Source organism: Centropristis striata, chromosome 14, assembly GCF_030273125.1.
Source record: "Centropristis striata isolate RG_2023a ecotype Rhode Island chromosome 14, C.striata_1.0, whole genome shotgun sequence".
Taxonomy (NCBI): domain Eukaryota; kingdom Metazoa; phylum Chordata; class Actinopteri; order Perciformes; family Serranidae; genus Centropristis; species Centropristis striata.
The window spans coordinates 36,808,440-36,827,518 of record NC_081530.1 but is presented as its reverse complement, the minus strand read 5'-3'; the positions used below and the strand labels follow the sequence as shown (position 1 = coordinate 36,827,518).

General features: G+C 46.3%; 2 protein-coding genes across 3 annotated transcripts in view; both read left to right on the top strand.

Moving 5' to 3' along the window:
• npr1a (natriuretic peptide receptor 1a) overlaps window positions 1–6,210 on the top strand; it is a 34,175-nt gene extending 27,965 nt beyond the window's left edge. Inside the window, exons 19-23 of the mRNA XM_059350618.1 lie at window positions 3,462–3,585; window positions 4,089–4,157; window positions 4,663–4,837; window positions 4,954–5,052; window positions 5,852–6,210. Of these exons, the coding sequence (XP_059206601.1) occupies window positions 3,462–3,585; window positions 4,089–4,157; window positions 4,663–4,837; window positions 4,954–5,052; window positions 5,852–5,997 (613 nt within the window). The 3' untranslated portion in view covers window positions 5,998–6,210. The remainder of the gene's footprint in view (window positions 1–3,461; window positions 3,586–4,088; window positions 4,158–4,662; window positions 4,838–4,953; window positions 5,053–5,851) is intronic.
• Window positions 6,211–12,327: 6,117 nt separating this feature from the next.
• Window positions 12,328–19,079, top strand: part of ints3 (integrator complex subunit 3) — a 24,996-nt gene continuing 18,244 nt past the window's right edge. For both annotated transcript variants that reach the window (XM_059350620.1, XM_059350619.1), the window contains exons 1-9: window positions 12,328–12,622; window positions 14,224–14,307; window positions 14,391–14,474; window positions 14,570–14,683; window positions 15,078–15,162; window positions 16,577–16,643; window positions 17,763–17,904; window positions 18,188–18,317; window positions 19,014–19,079. The exon at window positions 19,014–19,079 is cut by the window's right edge and continues 32 nt beyond it. In XM_059350620.1, coding sequence (XP_059206603.1) covers window positions 12,539–12,622; window positions 14,224–14,307; window positions 14,391–14,474; window positions 14,570–14,683; window positions 15,078–15,162; window positions 16,577–16,643; window positions 17,763–17,904; window positions 18,188–18,317; window positions 19,014–19,079 — 856 coding nt within the window. In that variant the 5' untranslated portion in view covers window positions 12,328–12,538. The remainder of the gene's footprint in view (window positions 12,623–14,223; window positions 14,308–14,390; window positions 14,475–14,569; window positions 14,684–15,077; window positions 15,163–16,576; window positions 16,644–17,762; window positions 17,905–18,187; window positions 18,318–19,013) is intronic.

Sequence of the window (19,079 nt, the reverse complement as noted above, 5' to 3'; positions counted from 1 at the left end):
TACCACAGTAAATATACTACTACTGTAGTACTACTGCATTACTACTGCTCTACCAGATACTACCACAGTAAATATACTACTACTGCAGTACTACTGCTCTACCAGATACTACCACAGTAAATATACTACTACTGTAGTACTACTGCATTACTACTGCTCTACCAGATACTACCACAGTAAATATACTACTACTGTAGTACTACTGCTCTACCAGATACTACCACAGTAAATATACTACTACTGTAGTACTACTGCTCTACCAGATACTACCACAGTAAATATACTACTACTGCAGTACTACTGCTCTACCAGATACTACCACAGTAAATATACTACTACTGTAGTACTACTGCATTACTACTGCTCTACCAGATACTACCACAGTAAATATACTACTATAGTACTACTGCTCTACCAGATACTACCACAGTAAATATACTACTACTGTAGTACTACTGCATTACTACTGCTCTACCAGATACTACCACAGTAAATATACTACTACTGCATTACTACTGCTCTACCAGATACTACCACAGTAAATATACTACTATAGTACTACTGCTCTACCAGATACTACCACAGTAAATATACTACTACTGTAGTACTACTGCTCTACCAGATACTACCACAGTAAATATACTACTACTGTAGTACTACTGCTCTACCAGATACTACCACAGTAAATATACTGCTACTGTAGTACTACTGCTCTACCAGATACTACCACAGTAAATATACTACTACTGCAGTACTACTGCTCTACCAGATACTACCACAGTAAATATACTACTACTGTAGTACTACTGCTCTACCAGATACTACCACAGTAAATATACTACTACTGCAGTACTACTGCTCTACCAGATACTACCACAGTAAATATACTACTACTGTAGTACTACTGCATTACTACTGCTCTACCAGATACTACCACAGTAAATATACTACTACTGCAGTACTACTGCTCTACCAGATACTACCACAGTAAATATACTACTACTGTAGTACTACTGCATTACTACTGCTCTACCAGATACTACCACAGTAAATATACTACTACTGTAGTACTACTGCTCTACCAGATACTACCATAGTAAATATACCACTACTGTAGTACTACTGCTCTACCAGATACTACCACAGTAAATATACTACTACTGTAGTACTACTGCTCTACCAGATACTACCACAGTAAATATACCACTACTGCATTACTACTGCTCTACCAGATACTACCACAGTAAATATACCACTACTGTAGTACTACTGCTCTACCAGATACTACCACAGTAAATATACCACTACTGTAGTACTACTGCTCTACCAGATACTACCACAGTAAATATACCACTACTGTAGTACTACTGCTCTACCAGATACTACCACAGTAAATATACTACTTTAGTACTACTGCAGTACTACTGCTCTACCAGATACTACCACAGTAAATATACTACTGTAGTACTACTGCTCTACCAGATACTACCACAGTAAATATACCACTACTGTAGTACTACTGCAATACTACTGCTCTACCAGATACTACCACAGTAAATATACTACTGTAGTACTACTGCTCTTCCAGATACTACCACAGTAAATATACTACTACTGTAGTACTACTGCTCTACCAGATACTACCACAGTAAATATACTACTACTGTAGTACTACTGCTCTACCAGATACTACCACAGTAAATATACCACTACTGCATTACTACTGCTCTACCAGATACTACCACAGTAAATATACCACTACTGTAGTACTACTGCTCTATCAGATACTACCACAGTAAATATACCACTACTGTAGTACTACTGCTCTACCAGATACTACCACAGTAAATATACCACTACTGTAGTACTACTGCTCTACCAGATACTACCACAGTAAATATACCACTACTGTAGTACTACTGCTCTACCAGATACTACCACAGTAAATATACTACTTTAGTACTACTGCAGTACTACTGCTCTACCAGATACTACCACAGTAAATATACTACTACAGTACAAATGCTCTACCAGATACTACCACAGTAAATATACTACTACAGTACAACTACAGTACTACTGCTCTACCAGATACTACCACAGTAGATATACTACTACAGTACTACTACAGTACTACTGCTCTACCAGATACTACCACAGTAAATATACTACTTTAGTACTACTGCAGTACTACTGCTCTACCAGATACTACCACAGTAAATATACTACTACAGTACAAATGCTCTACCAGATACTACCACAGTAAATACACTACTACACTACAACTACAGTACTACTGCTCTACCAGATACTACCACAGTAAATATACTAAATGGTAAATGGTAAATGGACCTGCACTTATATAGCGCTTTTCTAGTCGCTTTGCGACCACTCAAAGCGCTTTACACTACGGACTGCGCTCATTCACCCTTTCACACACACATTCATACTGGTGGCAGTTGCTACCCTAAACGGTCCCACCTGCCACCATTGGGAATTCATTCACACACCGATGAACACAGCATCAGGAGCAATTTGGGGTTCGGTATCTTGCTCAAGGATACTTCGACATGTAGGCTGCGATGGTCAGGGATCAAACCACCAACCCTTCGGTTGGGGGCCAACCAACTCTCCCAACTGAGCCCGTTACTACTACTACAGTACTACTACAGTACTACTGCTCTACCAGATACTACCACAGTAAATATACTACTACAGTACAACTACAGTACTACTGCTCTACCAGATACTACCACAGTAAATATACTACTACAGTACTGCTGCTCTACCAGATACTACCACAGTAAATATAGAACTACAGTACTATTACAGTACTACTGCTCTACCAGATACTACAACAGTAAATATACTACTGTAGTACTACTGTAGTACTACTGCTCTACCAGATACTACCACAGTAAATATACTACTACAGTACAAATGCTCTACCAGATACTACCACAGTAAATATACTACTACAGTACAACTACAGTACTACTGCTCTACCAGATACCTCAGTAAATATACTACTACAGTACTACTACAGTACTACTGCTCTACCAGATACTACCACAGTAAATATACTACTGTAGTACTACTGCTCTACCAGATACTACCACAGTAAATATACTACTTCAGTACTGCTGCTCTACCAGATACTATCACAGTAGATATACTACTGCAGTACTACTACAGTACTACTGCTCTACCAGATACTACAACAGTAAATATATATTCTACAGTACTACTACAGTAGTTATACTACAGTACTACTACAGTAATTATACTACAGTACTACCACAGTAATTATACTACAGTACTACTACAGTAATTATACTACTGTACTACCACAGTAATTATACTACAGTACTACTACAGTAATTATTCTACAGTACTACTACAGTAATTATACTACAGTACTACTACAGTAATTATACTACAGTACTGTTCTTGTGTTTCAGTTCTGTAGCAGAACAGTTGAAACGAGGAGAGACGGTTCAGGCCGAAGCGTTCGACTCCGTCACCATTTACTTCAGTGACATCATCGGCTTCACCGCGCTGTCTGCCGAGAGCACGCCACTGCAGGTCAGTAGAACCCAGCAGAACCACCCTACAGGTCAGTAGAACCCATTAGAACCACCCAACAGGTCAGTAGAACCCAGCAGAACCACCCTACAGGTCAGTAGAACCACCCTACAGGTCAGTAGAACCCAGCAGAACCACCCTACAGGTCAGTAGAACCACCCTACAGGTCAGTAGAACCCAGCAGAACCACCCTACAGGTCAGTAGAACCACCCTACAGGTCAGTAGAACCCAGCAGAACCACCCTACAGGTCAGTAGAACCACCCTACAGGTCAGTAGAACCCAGTAGAACCACCCTACTGGTCAGTAGAACCCAGCAGAACCACCCTACTGGTCAGTAGAACCACCCAACAGGTCAGCAGAACCCAGTAGAACCACCCTACAGGTCAGTAGAAGCACCCTACAGGTCAGTAGAACCCAGTAGAACCACCCTACAGGTCAGTAGAACCACCCTACAGGTCAGTAGAACCCAGGTAATGATTGTATTTACGTGTTTACTTCCAGGTGGTGACCTTGTTGAACGACCTCTACACCTGTTTCGACGCCATCATCGACAACTTCGATGTTTACAAGGTAAATCACATAAACACAGCTAACCCCTCTTTGTGCTAAGCTAGGCTAACAGTTCTCCCCTGCTCCCAGTCTTTGTGCTAAGCTAGGCTAACAGTTCTCCCTGCTCCCAGTCGTTGTGCTAAGCTAGGCTAACAGTTCCCCCTGCTCCCAGTGTTTGTGCTAAGCTAGGCTAACAGTTCCCCCTGCTCCCAGTGTTTGTGCTAAGCTAGGCCAACAGTTCCCCCCTGCTCCCAGTCTTTGTGCTAAGCTAGGCTAACAGTTCCCCCTGCTCCCAGTGTTTATGCTAAGCTAGGCTAACAGTTCCCCCTGCTCCCAGTGTTTATGCTAAGCTAGGCTAACAGTTCCCCCTGCTCCCAGTGTTTGTGCTAAGCTAGGCTAACAGTTCCCCCTGCTCCCAGTGTTTGTGCTAAGCTAGGCTAACAGTTCCCCCTGCTCCCAGTGTTTGTGCTAAGCTAACGGTGCTGACTCTAAGAGGAGTGACCTTTGACCTCCCGTGGCGCCCCAGGTGGAGACCATCGGCGACGCCTACATGGTGGTGTCCGGTCTGCCGGTGAGGAACGGGAAGCTGCACGGCGGCGAGGTGGCCCGCATGGCGCTCGCCCTGCTGGACGCCGTCCAGAGCTTCAGGATCCGACACCGAGCCAATCAGCAGCTCCGCCTCCGCATCGGCATACACAGCGGTCAGCGTGTGTGTGTGTGTGTTTGTGTGTTTGTGTTTTGTGTGTGTTTTTGTCTGTAAAGCAGCATAAATAACGTGTGTGTGTGTGTGTGTGTGTGTGTGTGTGTGTGTGTGCAGGTCCAGTGTGTGCAGGTGTTGTGGGGTTGAAGATGCCCAGGTATTGTCTGTTCGGAGACACAGTGAACACAGCGTCACGCATGGAGTCCAACGGAGAGGGTAACACACACACACACACACACACACACACACACACACACACACACTCACACACACACACTCACACTAAATAAACTTTACTTGTTGTGATTTTATGTTGTTGTTATCATGTTTCTGCTGTTGTGACCTTGTTGTTGTGATGTTTGTGTTGTTGTTGTGATGTCTGTGTTGTTGTGTTGTTTGTGTTGTTGTTGTGATGTCTGTGTTCTTGTGTTGTTGTTGTGATGTTTGTGTTGTTGTGTTGTTTGAGTTGTTGTTGTGATGTTTGTGTTGCTGTTGTTGTGATGTTTGTGTTGTTGTGACCTTGTTGTTGTGATGTTTGTGTTGCTGATGTTGTGATGTTTGTGTTGGTGTTGTGTTGTTTGTGTTGTTGTGACCTTGTTGTTGTGATGTTTGTGTTGGTGTTGTGTTGTTTGTGTTGTTGTTGTGATGTTTGTGTTGTTGTTGTAATGTTTGTTGTTGTGATGTTTTTGTTGTTGTGACATTTGTGTTGTTGTTGTTGTTGTTGTGATGTGTGTTGTTGGTGTGTTGTTGTTGTTGTTGTTGTGATGTTTGTGTTGTTGTTGTTGTGATGTGTGTTGTTGGTGTGTTGTTTGTGTTGTTCTTGTGATGTTGTTGTTGTGATGTTTGTGTGGTTGTTGTGTTGTTGTGTTGTTGTTGTGACGTTTGTGTTGTTGTTGTGATGTTTGTTGTTGTTGTTGTGATGTTTGTGTGGTTGTTGTGTTGTTGTGTTGTTGTTGTGACGTTTGTGTTGTTGTTGTTGTGATGTTTGTTGTTGTTGTGTTGTTTGTGTCTGCAGCTCTGAAGATCCACGTGTCCGAGGCGACCCGAGACGTCCTGCAGGAGTTCGGCTGCTTCCAGCTTCAGTTCAGAGGAGAAATCGAGATGAAGGGGAAGGGACGCATGAGGACCTACTGGCTGCTGGGGGAGGACACCTCCACCTGACGGAGGGGAGGGGAGGGGACGCCTCCACCTGACGGAGGGGAGGGGACACCTGACGGAGAGGACACCTCCACCTGACGGAGGGGACACCTCCACCTGACAGAGGGGACACCTCCACCTGACGGAGACACCTGACGGAGAGGACACCTCCACCTGACGGAGGGGACACCTCCACCTGACAGAGGGGACACCTCCACCTGACGGAGAGGACACCTCCACCTGACGGAGAGGACACTTCCACCTGACGGAGGGGACACCTCCACCTGACGGAGACACCTGACGGAGAGGACACTTCCACCTGACGGAGGGGACACCTCCACCTGACAGAGGGGACACCTCCACCTGACGGAGACACCTGACGGAGAGGACACCTCCACCTGACAGAGGGGACACCTCCACCTGACGGAGAGGACACCTCCACCTGACAGAGGGGACACCTCCACCTGACGGAGACACCTGATGGAGAGGACACCTCCACCTGACAGAGGGGACACCTCCACCTGACGGAGACACCTGACGGAGAGGACACCTCCACCTGACAGAGGGGACACCTCCACCTGACGGAGAGGACACCTCCACCTGACGGAGAGGACACCTCCACCTGACGGAGGACGACTGACGGAGACACCTGACAGAGGGCGACTGACGGAGACGACTGACATCATGGACAGCCAGCTGGTGTTAAGCCCCTCCCCCTTCTCTCTGATTGGACATTGACCTCTGACATCATTTAAAGCGACAGGACGAACCTTTTACTGTAAAAATAAATCATTTCATTGTGTAAATACAAAAATACATTTTTCTGTGTCATTATTTGATTTTACATATGATATTTATAACTAATAATTATTTTTGCTGAAAACACACTGGACATCAGTTTAAACTTTTCTTTACTGAATCTTTTCTACAAAACTTATTGGAAATCCTTCGGAATTTTAGGGAGTAAAATGACAGATCCAAAGTTCTCTTTTTAAAACTTTATTGAGAAAAACAAATAAGTAAATAAAACTTTTTGTTTACAGAATGAGTCTACAGCAGAATCACAGCAGGCCCCGCCCCCCAAACACCCTCCCAGACCAATCAGGAGCCAGCTACAGCCGCCAATCATGACGTCACCGAGTCACATGACAGATTCAAACCCAGTGACACATGAACACTGGAACCACCAGTCTAAACCAGGTTTAGACAGGACCGGATCACACCAGACCGGACCGAACCGGATCACACCAGACCGGACCAGACCGGATCAAACTGATCCGGACTGAACAAGAATGAAGCGGTGAATTATTAATGACTGTGTTCTACAGTCACAGAGACTTTCACTGGTGAAACCTTCAGATCAAAGGTAGTCCTAAAATATGGAAACATCCTGTCAGTGAAAGTGTGTGTGAAGGTGTGTATGTGTGTGTTGGTGTCAGCATCAGAGAACGACAGCGTTCCTCTGTTCCAGTCCAGATTCACTCTGATCCTCTGAGGGTTCTTCTGGACTGGGAGAACAGAGTCTGGATGTGATGGAGAGAGTGCTGAGTATTTACCACCAGAGAACCATATTACCCAACGTCCAGACACTGGGACTCTCTTCCTCGGGGCAGACTCTGGTAACACACCGAGATACCAGAATGTATTGTCTCCAACCTGGACGTCCCAGCTGTGAGTCCCTGAGTTAAAGCCCTCAGAGCCCAGAACAGACCAGTAACCATCAGTAATCCTCTCTGGATTATCAGGAAGCTGCTGTCTCCGTCCTCCATATCTCAGACTGGTCAGATCTTCAGACAGGATGAGTCCTGTACCAGCAGTGTTTGGGTCCAGAACAACAGGCCTGTAGGAGACCATGGGTGCGTCCCATGTCGTCTATTTCGCATCCCTGCATCCCTCACTTGCGCCGTTCACTTGCGTCTTAGTCCCGCCCACCGGGGATGCATGGAGAGACGCAAGTGAGGGAAGCGAGGAGAGGAGAAACGATTTAAGACAAATGGGACGTCCTTCCCTCCGGAGCGTCACGTGAAGCGACGTCCGTTTCTAATGACGGCGGCAGCGGATCACAGCTGGATCAGCTGTCAGTCGCTTTAACAGCTGGAGACATGCACTGATGATAATAATAATAATAATAATAATAAGTGTTTTCTCTGTTTAACAAACACCTGCACATGAATAACAACCTCCATTGTGTATTTATACTGTGAACTGTGTCCAGCTCAGGGGCACGGGAATGCCTTTATATAATTTATTAATTATTATTTGCTGCTGTATTAGGACAACTATTAGGGCCAAGTATGAAAAAAAAAATACGGACCCGGGGGAGGGGGGTAATACTGGTCCATGCCTCACTGGGTCCGTCCGGTGCCACACACATACACACACAGACACACACACACACACACACACTTCAAAAAGATGAATAAAGATTCCATAAACCCGGCTCCATGGCAGCGTAAAGACGCATCACATGAGGATGACCGTGAGGAATGAAGGCTGGGAACAATAAACCTGCTGCTGTGAAAAAAGTTTAGACGAACGTTACACACTGTAACTGTCAACAAGGAGCAGAGGAGGTCTGAAAGAGAGACAGCGCTCCGTGTGAACGCGAGGAGGAGGAGCGTCAGTCGGATCACTCTGATAAAACACCTTAAACAGAGCGAGTGATGGAGAAGAAGAGACATCCCGCAGGTAGAAAGGAATGAAATGTGGTGATGTCATAACATCACCTCATGTTATCTGTTTTTAATCATGCCATGGTGGCTGGGTCCCTCTCCCCTGGGTTCCTATTTATTTATTTATTTCGTATATTGCCCTAATACGCCGTCGTAGTAGACGATCCTGGTGATAAATTAATTATTTAATATCCCAGAACATGATTGTGTCCGCTGAACACCGGCCAATATTTTATTAGGTTAGATGATGAAGGTAAAATGTAAATGATGTCACTCAGTAATGATCAGCCTCGCGTGGTACTGATGAAAATGACAAACAATGTAGTGTTTCTTGCTGACAGACAGACTGTCAGACTCTCTACTGTTTTTTTTTTTTACTTTAATAATATCCATAATAAATCTGTACGGTGGAAAAAACAGATCACGAAAAGGAAAAAAAGGAAAAAGGAAAATAACTTCTAGAGCGATCTTTCTCTTAATTTATTATAAATGTAGAAATATGTTTGTGGTGTTTTTGTTGTTCAGAGTCACAATAAAACAGATTTTAATTACATGGTGAATCATATAAATAAAATATAAAACTTGTGGTGACACACTTTAGTTTAATCTGTGATCTGTCTTCACTCCGGTATCAAACTACAGCGATGTTGCGATGTATAAGATCAGTCCGATCAGCTGCTGCGTCTATTCAACGAGTCAGGGGGCGGGGCCACCGCTAAAAGACTTCCGCATAGGATTCTCTCGTGTATCCTCGCTTGTGCCTCCTCCGATATGCCTCCTCTATCCTCTATCCTCTGTCCTCCGATCACAAATAAGGGCTTTGGGACGGTCTTAAAGATGGCGCCCGCGAAAGAACTTCCGGTTCAAGCGAGGATAGAGGATAGAGGAGGCGAAACTTAAGGGCTTTGGGATGCAGCACATGTCCTTCATCTTGTTCCAGATGTTGAAGGCCAGGTTGCCCAGGTGTTTGGCCTGGTCTATCAGAGCTCCTAAGGGCAGCTGTGGATCCTCCAGCAGGGGGCGCTGCTGGACTCTTTCCACTGCAGCCTTGTAGTTCTGCAGGAATGAGACGTGTTCAGCTCTCAGCTGGTCCTCTGTGGCTCTGACTGTGTCTGAAAGAGCTGCTATCTCTCTGCTCAGAGCCTCCATCTTCTCCTTCATCATCTGACTCTTCTGCTCCTCTTCCTCCCTCAGTGCAGCCATCCTGGCCTCCTCTTCCTCTTCTAGAAACTGGTGAAGCTTCTTAAACTGCTCCTTAATCTGCGTCTCTGTGCGTCGGGCCTGGACCTGAATGTGTTCTGCTGTTTGATCAAACTTCACTTTAACTCCTTTAAAACTCTTTAACTTCTTCTTTAAAGGCTCCAGAGTTTCCTGAAGTTCCTTCTTGAGTTGTTGTGCAGCTTCATCGATGGGTCTGAATCTGTGATTGGAGTGTTTTTCTGAGTCTCTGCAGACGAGACACACTGGCTGCTGATGGTCCAGACAGAAGAGTTTGAGTTTCTCAGAGTGCAGACTGCAGAGAGGCTCTGAAGCTCTCTGATCTCTCTCCTGTAAGAAGGCCTCACACACGCTCTTCAAAGCAAAGTTAGGAGGTAATATTTCCTTTGAGTATCTCCTCTTACAGACCGGACACTCTCTGGTGTCTTTCTCCGTCCACCAGCTCTGCAGACAGTCTCTACAGAAGCTGTGGTGACACGTCAGGATCACAGGATCTTTAAAGACGTCCTGACAGACCGGACAGCAGAGTTCTTCCTCTAGTCTGGACGCCATTTAGTCTCTGAGAGGAAACACACAGACAGACAGCTCAGCCACTCCCTGTTCTCTGGAACTTACTTCCACTTTGAGTCTCTGTTGTTATAAAACACTCGTTCAATTTGTGGTTTCCAGTGTTTCCAGTGTTCCCAGCAGCTGTCCTCTCTGTGTGACTGTAGTCTCAGTCTGTAGATTATCTTAATGTCTCTTAATGTCTCTTAATGTCTCTCAGCGTCTCTCAGCGTCTCTTCCTTCACTGAAGCAGAACAAAACCCTGTTTCCTGTTTCCAGCCTGAGTCATGAGGGGCGGGGGGGTTTGTGGGCGGAGTCTCAGCTTGTCTTTCCTGCTGACGGTTGAACTGTGAAGTATTTTGTGTTTGTGGTTTGGAGGCTGTGGACCTGGTGGGGGAGGGGTTCTGAGATCTGCATCCTGTTATTTCAGTCAAAATGAATGTTCTGTATGAAATTCAGACTGTTCACGGAGAACAGTGTAAAACATGTTCTGGTGAAAGCTTTTCCCTCCCAGAGACTCCGTTAGGCTCATACTTACACTGTTCTCAGTGGGCAGTTCTAACAGGTCATTGCTGTGAAGTGACATTGAGGTGTTATTACTATCCAGGGCCAACAGAGGGCGCTAGTGTGCTGTTCTATGGTAGGAACCAGGAGGGAGAGTTCTCCAGTTAGAAGCTTGGTAACCCATCTGAGCCATGTTGGAACGTGTACAAGTTCCTCTGGAAGTAAAAGTCAGCTCAACTAAAGATGAACCGTCTCTTATTTATGGTTGTTGGGAATTAAAGGATGCCTCTTTATTAATAAATGATTCCTTGTACAGGGCGTCAAATACGTAAATAAAAGGCGTTATCATAAAGTCTACCCTCCCATAAGGATACCAGATATGTAGGGATGAACCTGAGCAACACTTCTAAAGTGTGTTTAGATGGCTATCAGAATTATTAATAATTATCATAAATAATTATTAACTATGATAAACGATATGACTTAATTTGCTCTAAGTCATCTCGTTGGGGCACCATCTGTAAAACAAGAAATATAGCCAATTCACCTAAATCAGTCTCATAAAGTTACTAAACTATCAATTTGGGGCACTGATTATTAATTGTGGATATCATTTTTTATCAAATTATCTCAATATTTAGTAGCGGTTGAAGGAATCGTAAATTATTTTCATAGAAGAGGTTGACATATCGTTCACAGTGTACAACATTAAGTAGAGTAGACAAAGTGTCATAAAACTCAAGCTGTGACGGGAGACTCGGCCTGTGGTTGTGTGAGCTGCTATAAAACTGTGTCTTTGTTACAGCCAATTCAAAGTATATTATGTGTAAATCAGTGTGTGAGCAAATGAAAGGTTAGAAAAGTTAGTTACATATAAGACTGATTGTCTGTATAAAACCAGATTAACATAGAATGATGTAGCTGCACGGTTATCACAACAAATATACTTAAAAACACATATAAACCAAATAATTGATTACAGGTCAAATCCTTTGTACTCAAAGTCCTTGTTTCTTATCTAAGCCCAGTTCATTCCTCACAGACCAGTTGGAAAAGGGGGAGAAATCCTTTTCGATGGAGGACGAGGAAGGAAGTATTAATAATTAAATATTATATTATATGTATATATATATATATATATATATATATATATATATATATATATAAAAAAATATTTAATTATTAATTATATGTGATTATGACCAGGTATTAGTTCTCTGCGGTGTTTGTGTTGTTTCTTGTTGATAATAATTGTTGTTGTTTTATTCATAAACACGTCATAAAGGCTCCATGCAGCCGGGGATTGGTTTCAGACTTCCTGCGCTGTGATTGGTCGGTATAGACGTCACTCAGCGGTCGCTGTAAGCTGATTGGCCGGGGGCGGTGCAGAGGGCGGTGTCCGTTATGTTGCTGTGTGAGCGGGACTGAGAGTCTCTGAAACACTGAAACAGCACCGAGACTACTCTATAACCCCCTTTAACCCGTCAGGACCCCCAGGAGCCCCCCAGGAGCCCCTCAGTCCCCGGTACCCGGGCACCAGCACCTGCACCCCCCTGACCCGGACCCGGAGCCGGAGCCGGAGCCGGAGCCGGAGCGGCCTGCAGCGCGGCGCGGCGGCCGAGCAGATGGAGCCTGCAGCGGCTAAGGCCAAGCCGCAGGGCCGCCTGCTGCTGTCCACGCAGCTGGACGCCAAGGACGAGCTGGAGGAGGTAGGCCGCCCCGGAGCACGGCCCGGCCCGGCCCGGCCCGGCCCGGCCCGGCCCGGGTCAGGGGGACTCTGGTACCAAGAGACCGGAGCTACAGCGGCTAGCAGGCTAGTTAGCATGGCTAGCAGCGGGCTAGCAGCGTTAGCTTAGCACGGAGCTCCCAGTGAACACGGTGTAGGTGAGACAGGTGAGACAGGTGAGACAGAGGGGGGACAGGTGAGACAGGAGAGACAGGAGAGACAGAGGGGGGACAGGTGGGACAGGTGGGACAGGTGAGGGGGGGCTAAAGACTGAAAGAGTCACACTGACGGTCAGTTAGCTTAGCATGCTAACTATAGTAAACATATGGATGGGACCCAAAAGTGACAGATGCGCATGCGCCGTGCCGGTTTCACTTGTTTAATAGTTGAGCGTCATTAACCTTCACTGACTGGAGGAGCGGGACTCGAACCAGCGACCCTCCAGATCATCTACAGGATGGATGGATGGATGGATGATAGATGGATGGATGATAGATGGATAGATGATGGATGGATAGATGATGGATGGATGATGGATGGATAGATAGATAGATAGATAGATAGATGATGGATGGATAGATAGATAGATAGATAGATAGATAGATAGATGATGGATGAATGGATGGATAATGGATGGATAGATGATGGATGGATGGATGATAGATAGATGATGGATGGATGATGGATGGATAGATGATGGATGGATGGATGATAGATAGATGGATGCTGGATGGATAGATGATGGATGGATGGATGATAGATAGATGATGGATGGATAGATGGATGATGGATGGATAGATGGATGATGGATGGATAGATGATGGATGGATGGATGATAGATAGATGGATGCTGGATGGATAGATGATGGATGGATGGATGATAGATAGATGATGGATGGATAGATGGATGATGGATGGATAGATGATGGATGATAGATAGATGATGGATGGATAGATGGATGATGGATGGATAGTAGGGATGGATAGATGATAGATAGATGGGTGATAGATGGATAGATGATGGATGGATAGATGATGGATGGATGATAGATGGAGGATGGATGGATGGATAGATGGATGGATGGAGGATGGATAGTAGGGATGGTTGGGTGGATGGATAGATGGATGGATGGATGGATGGATGGATAGATGGATGGATGAAGGATGGATGGATAGATGATGGATGGATAGATGGATGGATGAAGGATGGATGGATAGATGATGGATGGATAGATGGATGGATGGATGGATGGATAGATGGAGGATGGATTGTAGGGATGGTTGGGTGGATGGATAGATGGGTGATAGATGGATAGATGATGGATAGATTAATTTAATAATAAAATAATATAATACATCATGAATATCTCAGAGCCTGAAAGTCTATTTAAATTGTTTTGGTTGTTGTTTTTGTGCGTCTCTGTATGTGTGTGTGTGTGTGTGTCTCTCTCTCTCTCTCTATGTGTGTGTGTGTGTGTGTGTGTGTGTGTGTGTGTGTGTGTGTCTCTATGTGTGTGTGTGTGTCTGTGTGTGTGTGTGTGTGTGTGTGTGTGTGTGTGTGTGTGTGTGTGTGTGTGTGTGTAGAGGCTGGAGCGGTGTGTAGGACTGGTCCAGGCGTTGACCAATGGGCTGTCAGAGAGAGAAGCTAACGACGCGCTAACCGCTAACGTAAGAAACCTTTAATACTACCACAGCTACAGCAGGAGACAGCTGATTGGCTGGTGATGACCTCATGTTTACCTGTCCTCCAGGTGTGTAAAGGCCAGCAGCAGCATGAGGAGGTGTGTCTGGGTCTGTTCTCCCTGGTCCTCACAGAGCCCACCCAGGCCCAGAGGGTGAGCCGCCACGCCACATCACGCCACGCCGCCGCTATCACTGTGTGACATCACTGTGACATCACTGTGTGTGTGTGTGTGTGTGTGTGTGTCAGTGTTACAGAGACCTGACGCTGCTCAACAGAGACGGGATGAACGTGGTCCTGGTGAAGATCAACCAGATCCTGATGGAGAAGTTCCTCAAGCTGCAGGACGTCCCCAGAACACAGGTAAACAAACACAGGAGTACAGACCAACACACACACACACACACACACACAGACACACAGCAACAGTCATGTGATGCAGAAAAGTTTATGACTTCAAAAATACAAACATGTTGTTATTTACCTTCAGTAGTAATGTGTGTGTGTGTGTGTGTGTCTGTATTTGTGTACCTCTGTCTGTCTCTGTGTGTGTGTGTGTGTGTCTGTATTTGTGTACCTCTGTCTGTGTGTGTGTGTGTGTGTGTCTGTATTTGTGTACCTCTGTCTGTGTGTGTGTGTGTGTGTGTGTGTGTGTGTGTGTGTGTCTGTCTGTATTTGTGTACCTCTGTGTGTGTGTCTGTATTTGTGTACCTCTGTCTGTGTGTGTGTGTGTGTGTGTGTGTGTGTGTGTGTGCAGCTGGTGTGGCTGGTGAGGGAGCTGGTGAAGAGCGGCGTGCTGGGAGCAGACGGTGTGGTGATGACGCTGCTGAAACAGATCGCAGGTCAGTTTCCTCTCTACACTGTGTGATGGTTAGAGAGCAGCTCTAGGGTTAGAGAGAGCAGCTCTAGGGTTAGAGAGAGCAGCTCTAGGGTTAGAGAGAGCAGCTCTAGAGTTAGAGAGAGCAGCTCTAGGGTTAGAGAGAGCAGCTCTAGAGTTAGAGAGAGCAGCTCTAGGGTTAGAGAGAGCAGCTCTAGGGTTAGAGAGAGCAGCTCTAGGGTTAGAGAGCAGCTCTAGGGTTAGAGAGCAGCTCTAGAGTTAGAGAGAGCAGCTCTAGGGTTAGAGAGAGCAGCTCTAGGGTTAGAGAGAGAGCAGCTCTAGGGTTAGAGAGAGCAGCTCTAGGGTTAGAGAGCAGCTCTAGGGTTAGAGAGAGCAGCTCTAGGGTTAGAGAGAGAGCAGCTCTAGGGTTAGAGAGAGCAGCTCTAGGGTTAGAGAGCAGCTCTAGGGTTAGAGAGAGCAGCTCTAGGGTTAGAGAGAGCAGCTCTAGGGTGAGAGAGAGAGAGCAGCTCTAGGGTGAGAGAGAGAGCAGCTCTAGGGTTAGAGAGAGAGCAGCTCTAGGGTTAGAGAGAGCAGCTCTAGGGTTAGAGAGAGAGCAGCTCTAGGGTTAGAGAGAGAGCAGCTCTAGGGTTAGAGAGAGAGCAGCTCTAGGGTTAGAGAGAGCAGCTCTAGGGTTAGAGAGAGAGCAGCTCTAGGGTTAGAGAGAGAGCAGCTCTAGGGTTAGAGAGAGAGAGCAGCTCTAGGGTTAGAGAGAGAGAGAGAGCAGCTCTAGGGTGAGAGAGAGAGCAGCTCTAGGGTTAGAGAGAGAGCAGCTCTAGGGTTAGAGAGAGAGAGAGCAGCTCTAGGGTTAGAGAGAGAGAGAGCAGCTCTAGGGTGAGAGAGAGAGCAGCTCTAGGGTGAGAGAGAGAGCAGCTCTAGGGTTAGAGAGAGCAGCTCTAGGGTTAGAGAGAGAGCAGCTCTAGGGTTAGAGAGAGAGAGAGCAGCTCTAGGGTTAGAGAGAGAGCAGCTCTAGGGTGAGAGAGAGAGAGCAGCTCTAGGGTTAGAGAGAGAGCAGCTCTAGGGTTAGAGAGAGAGCAGCTCTAGGGTTAGAGAGAGAGCAGCTCTAGGGTGAGAGAGAGAGAGCAGCTCTAGGGTTAGAGAGAGAGCAGCTCTAGGGTTAGAGAGAGAGCAGCTCTAGGGTTAGAGAGAGAGCAGCTCTAGGGTTGGAGAGAGCAGCTCTAGGGTTAGAGAGAGAGCAGCTCTAGGGTTAGAGAGAGCAGCTCTAGGGTTAGAGAGAGCAGCTCTAGGGTTAGAGAGCAGCTCTAGGGTTAGAGAGAGAGCAGCTCTAGGGTTAGAGAGAGCAGCTCTAGGGTTAGAGAGAGCAGCTCTAGGGTTAGAGAGAGCAGCTCCACTGATCCTGAGTCTGTTTGTCTCTATACCAGGAGGAGACATCTCCTCTAAGAACCTGTGGCTGGCAGAGAGCAGCCTGGACATCCTCCTCGACCAGAAGTACACACTACACACTCTACACACACTACACACACTACACACTACACACTCTACACACTCTACACACACTACACACTCTACATACACTACACACACTACACACTCTACACACATTACACACTCTACACACACTACACACACTACACACTCTACACACACTACACACTCTACATACACTACACACTACACACACTACACACACTACACACTCTACACACTCTACACACACTACACACTCTACACACACTACACACACTACACACTCTACACACACTACACACTCTACACACTCTACACACACTACACACACTCTACACACACTACACACTCTACACACACTACACACTCTACACACTACACACACTCTACACACACTACACACTCTACACACACTACACACTCTACACACTCTACACACACTACACATTCTACACACACTACACACTACACACACTCTACACACACTACACACTCTACACACTACACACACTCTACACACACTACACACTCTACACACACTACACACTCTACACACTCTACACACACTACACACACTACACACTCTACACACACTACACACTCTACACACACTACACACTCTACACACACTACACACTCTACACACTACACACTCTACACACACTACACACTCTACACACTCTACACACACTACACACTCTACACACTCTACACACTCTACACACACTACACACTCTACACACCCTGCACACTCTGCACACACTACACACTCTACACACACTACACACTCTACACACTCTACACACACTACACACTCTACACACACTACACACTCTACACACTACACACATACATATATACACAGATGCATCCTGCTGGACCAGAAGTACACACTACACACGCTACATACTACACACTCACTACACACACATATACACAGATACACACACATATATACACATATATCCTGCAGCCTGGGAGGCTCTTATTGTGAAACACCTGAAGGTTTTTACTGTGAAGCAGCTGAAGGCTCTTACTGTGAAGCAGCTGAAGGCTCTTACTGTGAAGCAGCTGAAGGCTCTTACTGTGAAGCAGCTGAAGGCTCTTATTGTGAAGCAGCTGATGGTTTCCTGTCTGCAGGGAGTGGGTGTTGAAGAGCGGGATGCTGATAGCGATGTCCGTCTACACCTACCTGAGACTCATCGTCGACCACGGAGCGCCAAACCTGCTGACGCTGCGCCAGAAAGAGGTCGACTACTGCATCAGCATGCTGAGGGAGAAGGTAACGAGGAGGGAGGAGGGAAGGAAGGGAGGAGGGAGGGAGCAAAGGAAGGATGGGAAGAAGGGAGGGAGGGAGCAAAGGAAGGATGGGAAGAAGGGAGGAACGAGGGAAGGAAGGAAGGATGGGAAGAAGGGAGGAAACGAGTGAAGGACGGGAAGGAGGGAGGAAGAAAGGAACGAAGGAAGCGAGAAAAGGTCTGTTTGTGTTGATCCCCTGTCTCTCTGCCTGTCTGTTTCTCTGCCTGTCTGTCTCTCTGCCTGTCTGTTTCTCTGCCTGTCTGTAGTTCATGGAGTGTCAGATCATTGGCAGAGATCTGGTTCGTCTGCTGCAGAACGTTGCTCGTATCCCTGAGATGGAGCTGGTGTGGAAAGACCTGCTGCACAACCCCACAGTCCTCAGCCCCCAGTTCACAGGTAGACTACATTACCCACAGTCCTCAGCCCCCAGTTCACAGGTAGACTACATTACCCACAGTCCTCAGCCCCCAGTTCACAGGTAGACTACATTACCCACAGTCCTCAGCCCCCAGTTCACAGGTAGACTACATTACCCACAGTCCTCAGCCCCCAGTTCACAGGTAGACTACATTACCCACAGTCCTCAGCACTCAGTTCACAGGTAGACTACATTACCCACAGCCCTCAGCCCCCAGTTCACAGGTAGACTACATTACCCACAGTCCTCAGCCCCCAGTTCACAGGTGGACTACATTACCCACAGCCCTCAGCCCCCAGTTCACAGGTAGACTACATTACCCACAGTCCTCAGCCCCCAGTTCACAGGTAGACTACATTACCCACAGTCCTCAGCCCTCAGTTCACAGGTAGACTACATTACCCACAGTCCTCAGCCCCCAGTTCACAGGTAGACTACATTACCCACAGTCCTCAGTGCACAGGTAGACTACATTACCCACAGTCCTCAGTTCACAGGTAGACTACATTACCCACAGCCCTCAGTTCACAGGTAGACTACATTACGCACAGTCCTCAGTTCACAGGTAGACTACATTACGCACAGTCCTCAGTTCACAGGTAGACTACATTTCCCACAGTCCTCAGTTCACAGGTAGACTACATTACCCACATTTCACCTGTCCTGTGTCTCAGGTGTTCTCCAGCTGCTGACGGCTCGAACCTCCAGGAAGTTTCTGGCCTGTCGGCTCACACCGGACA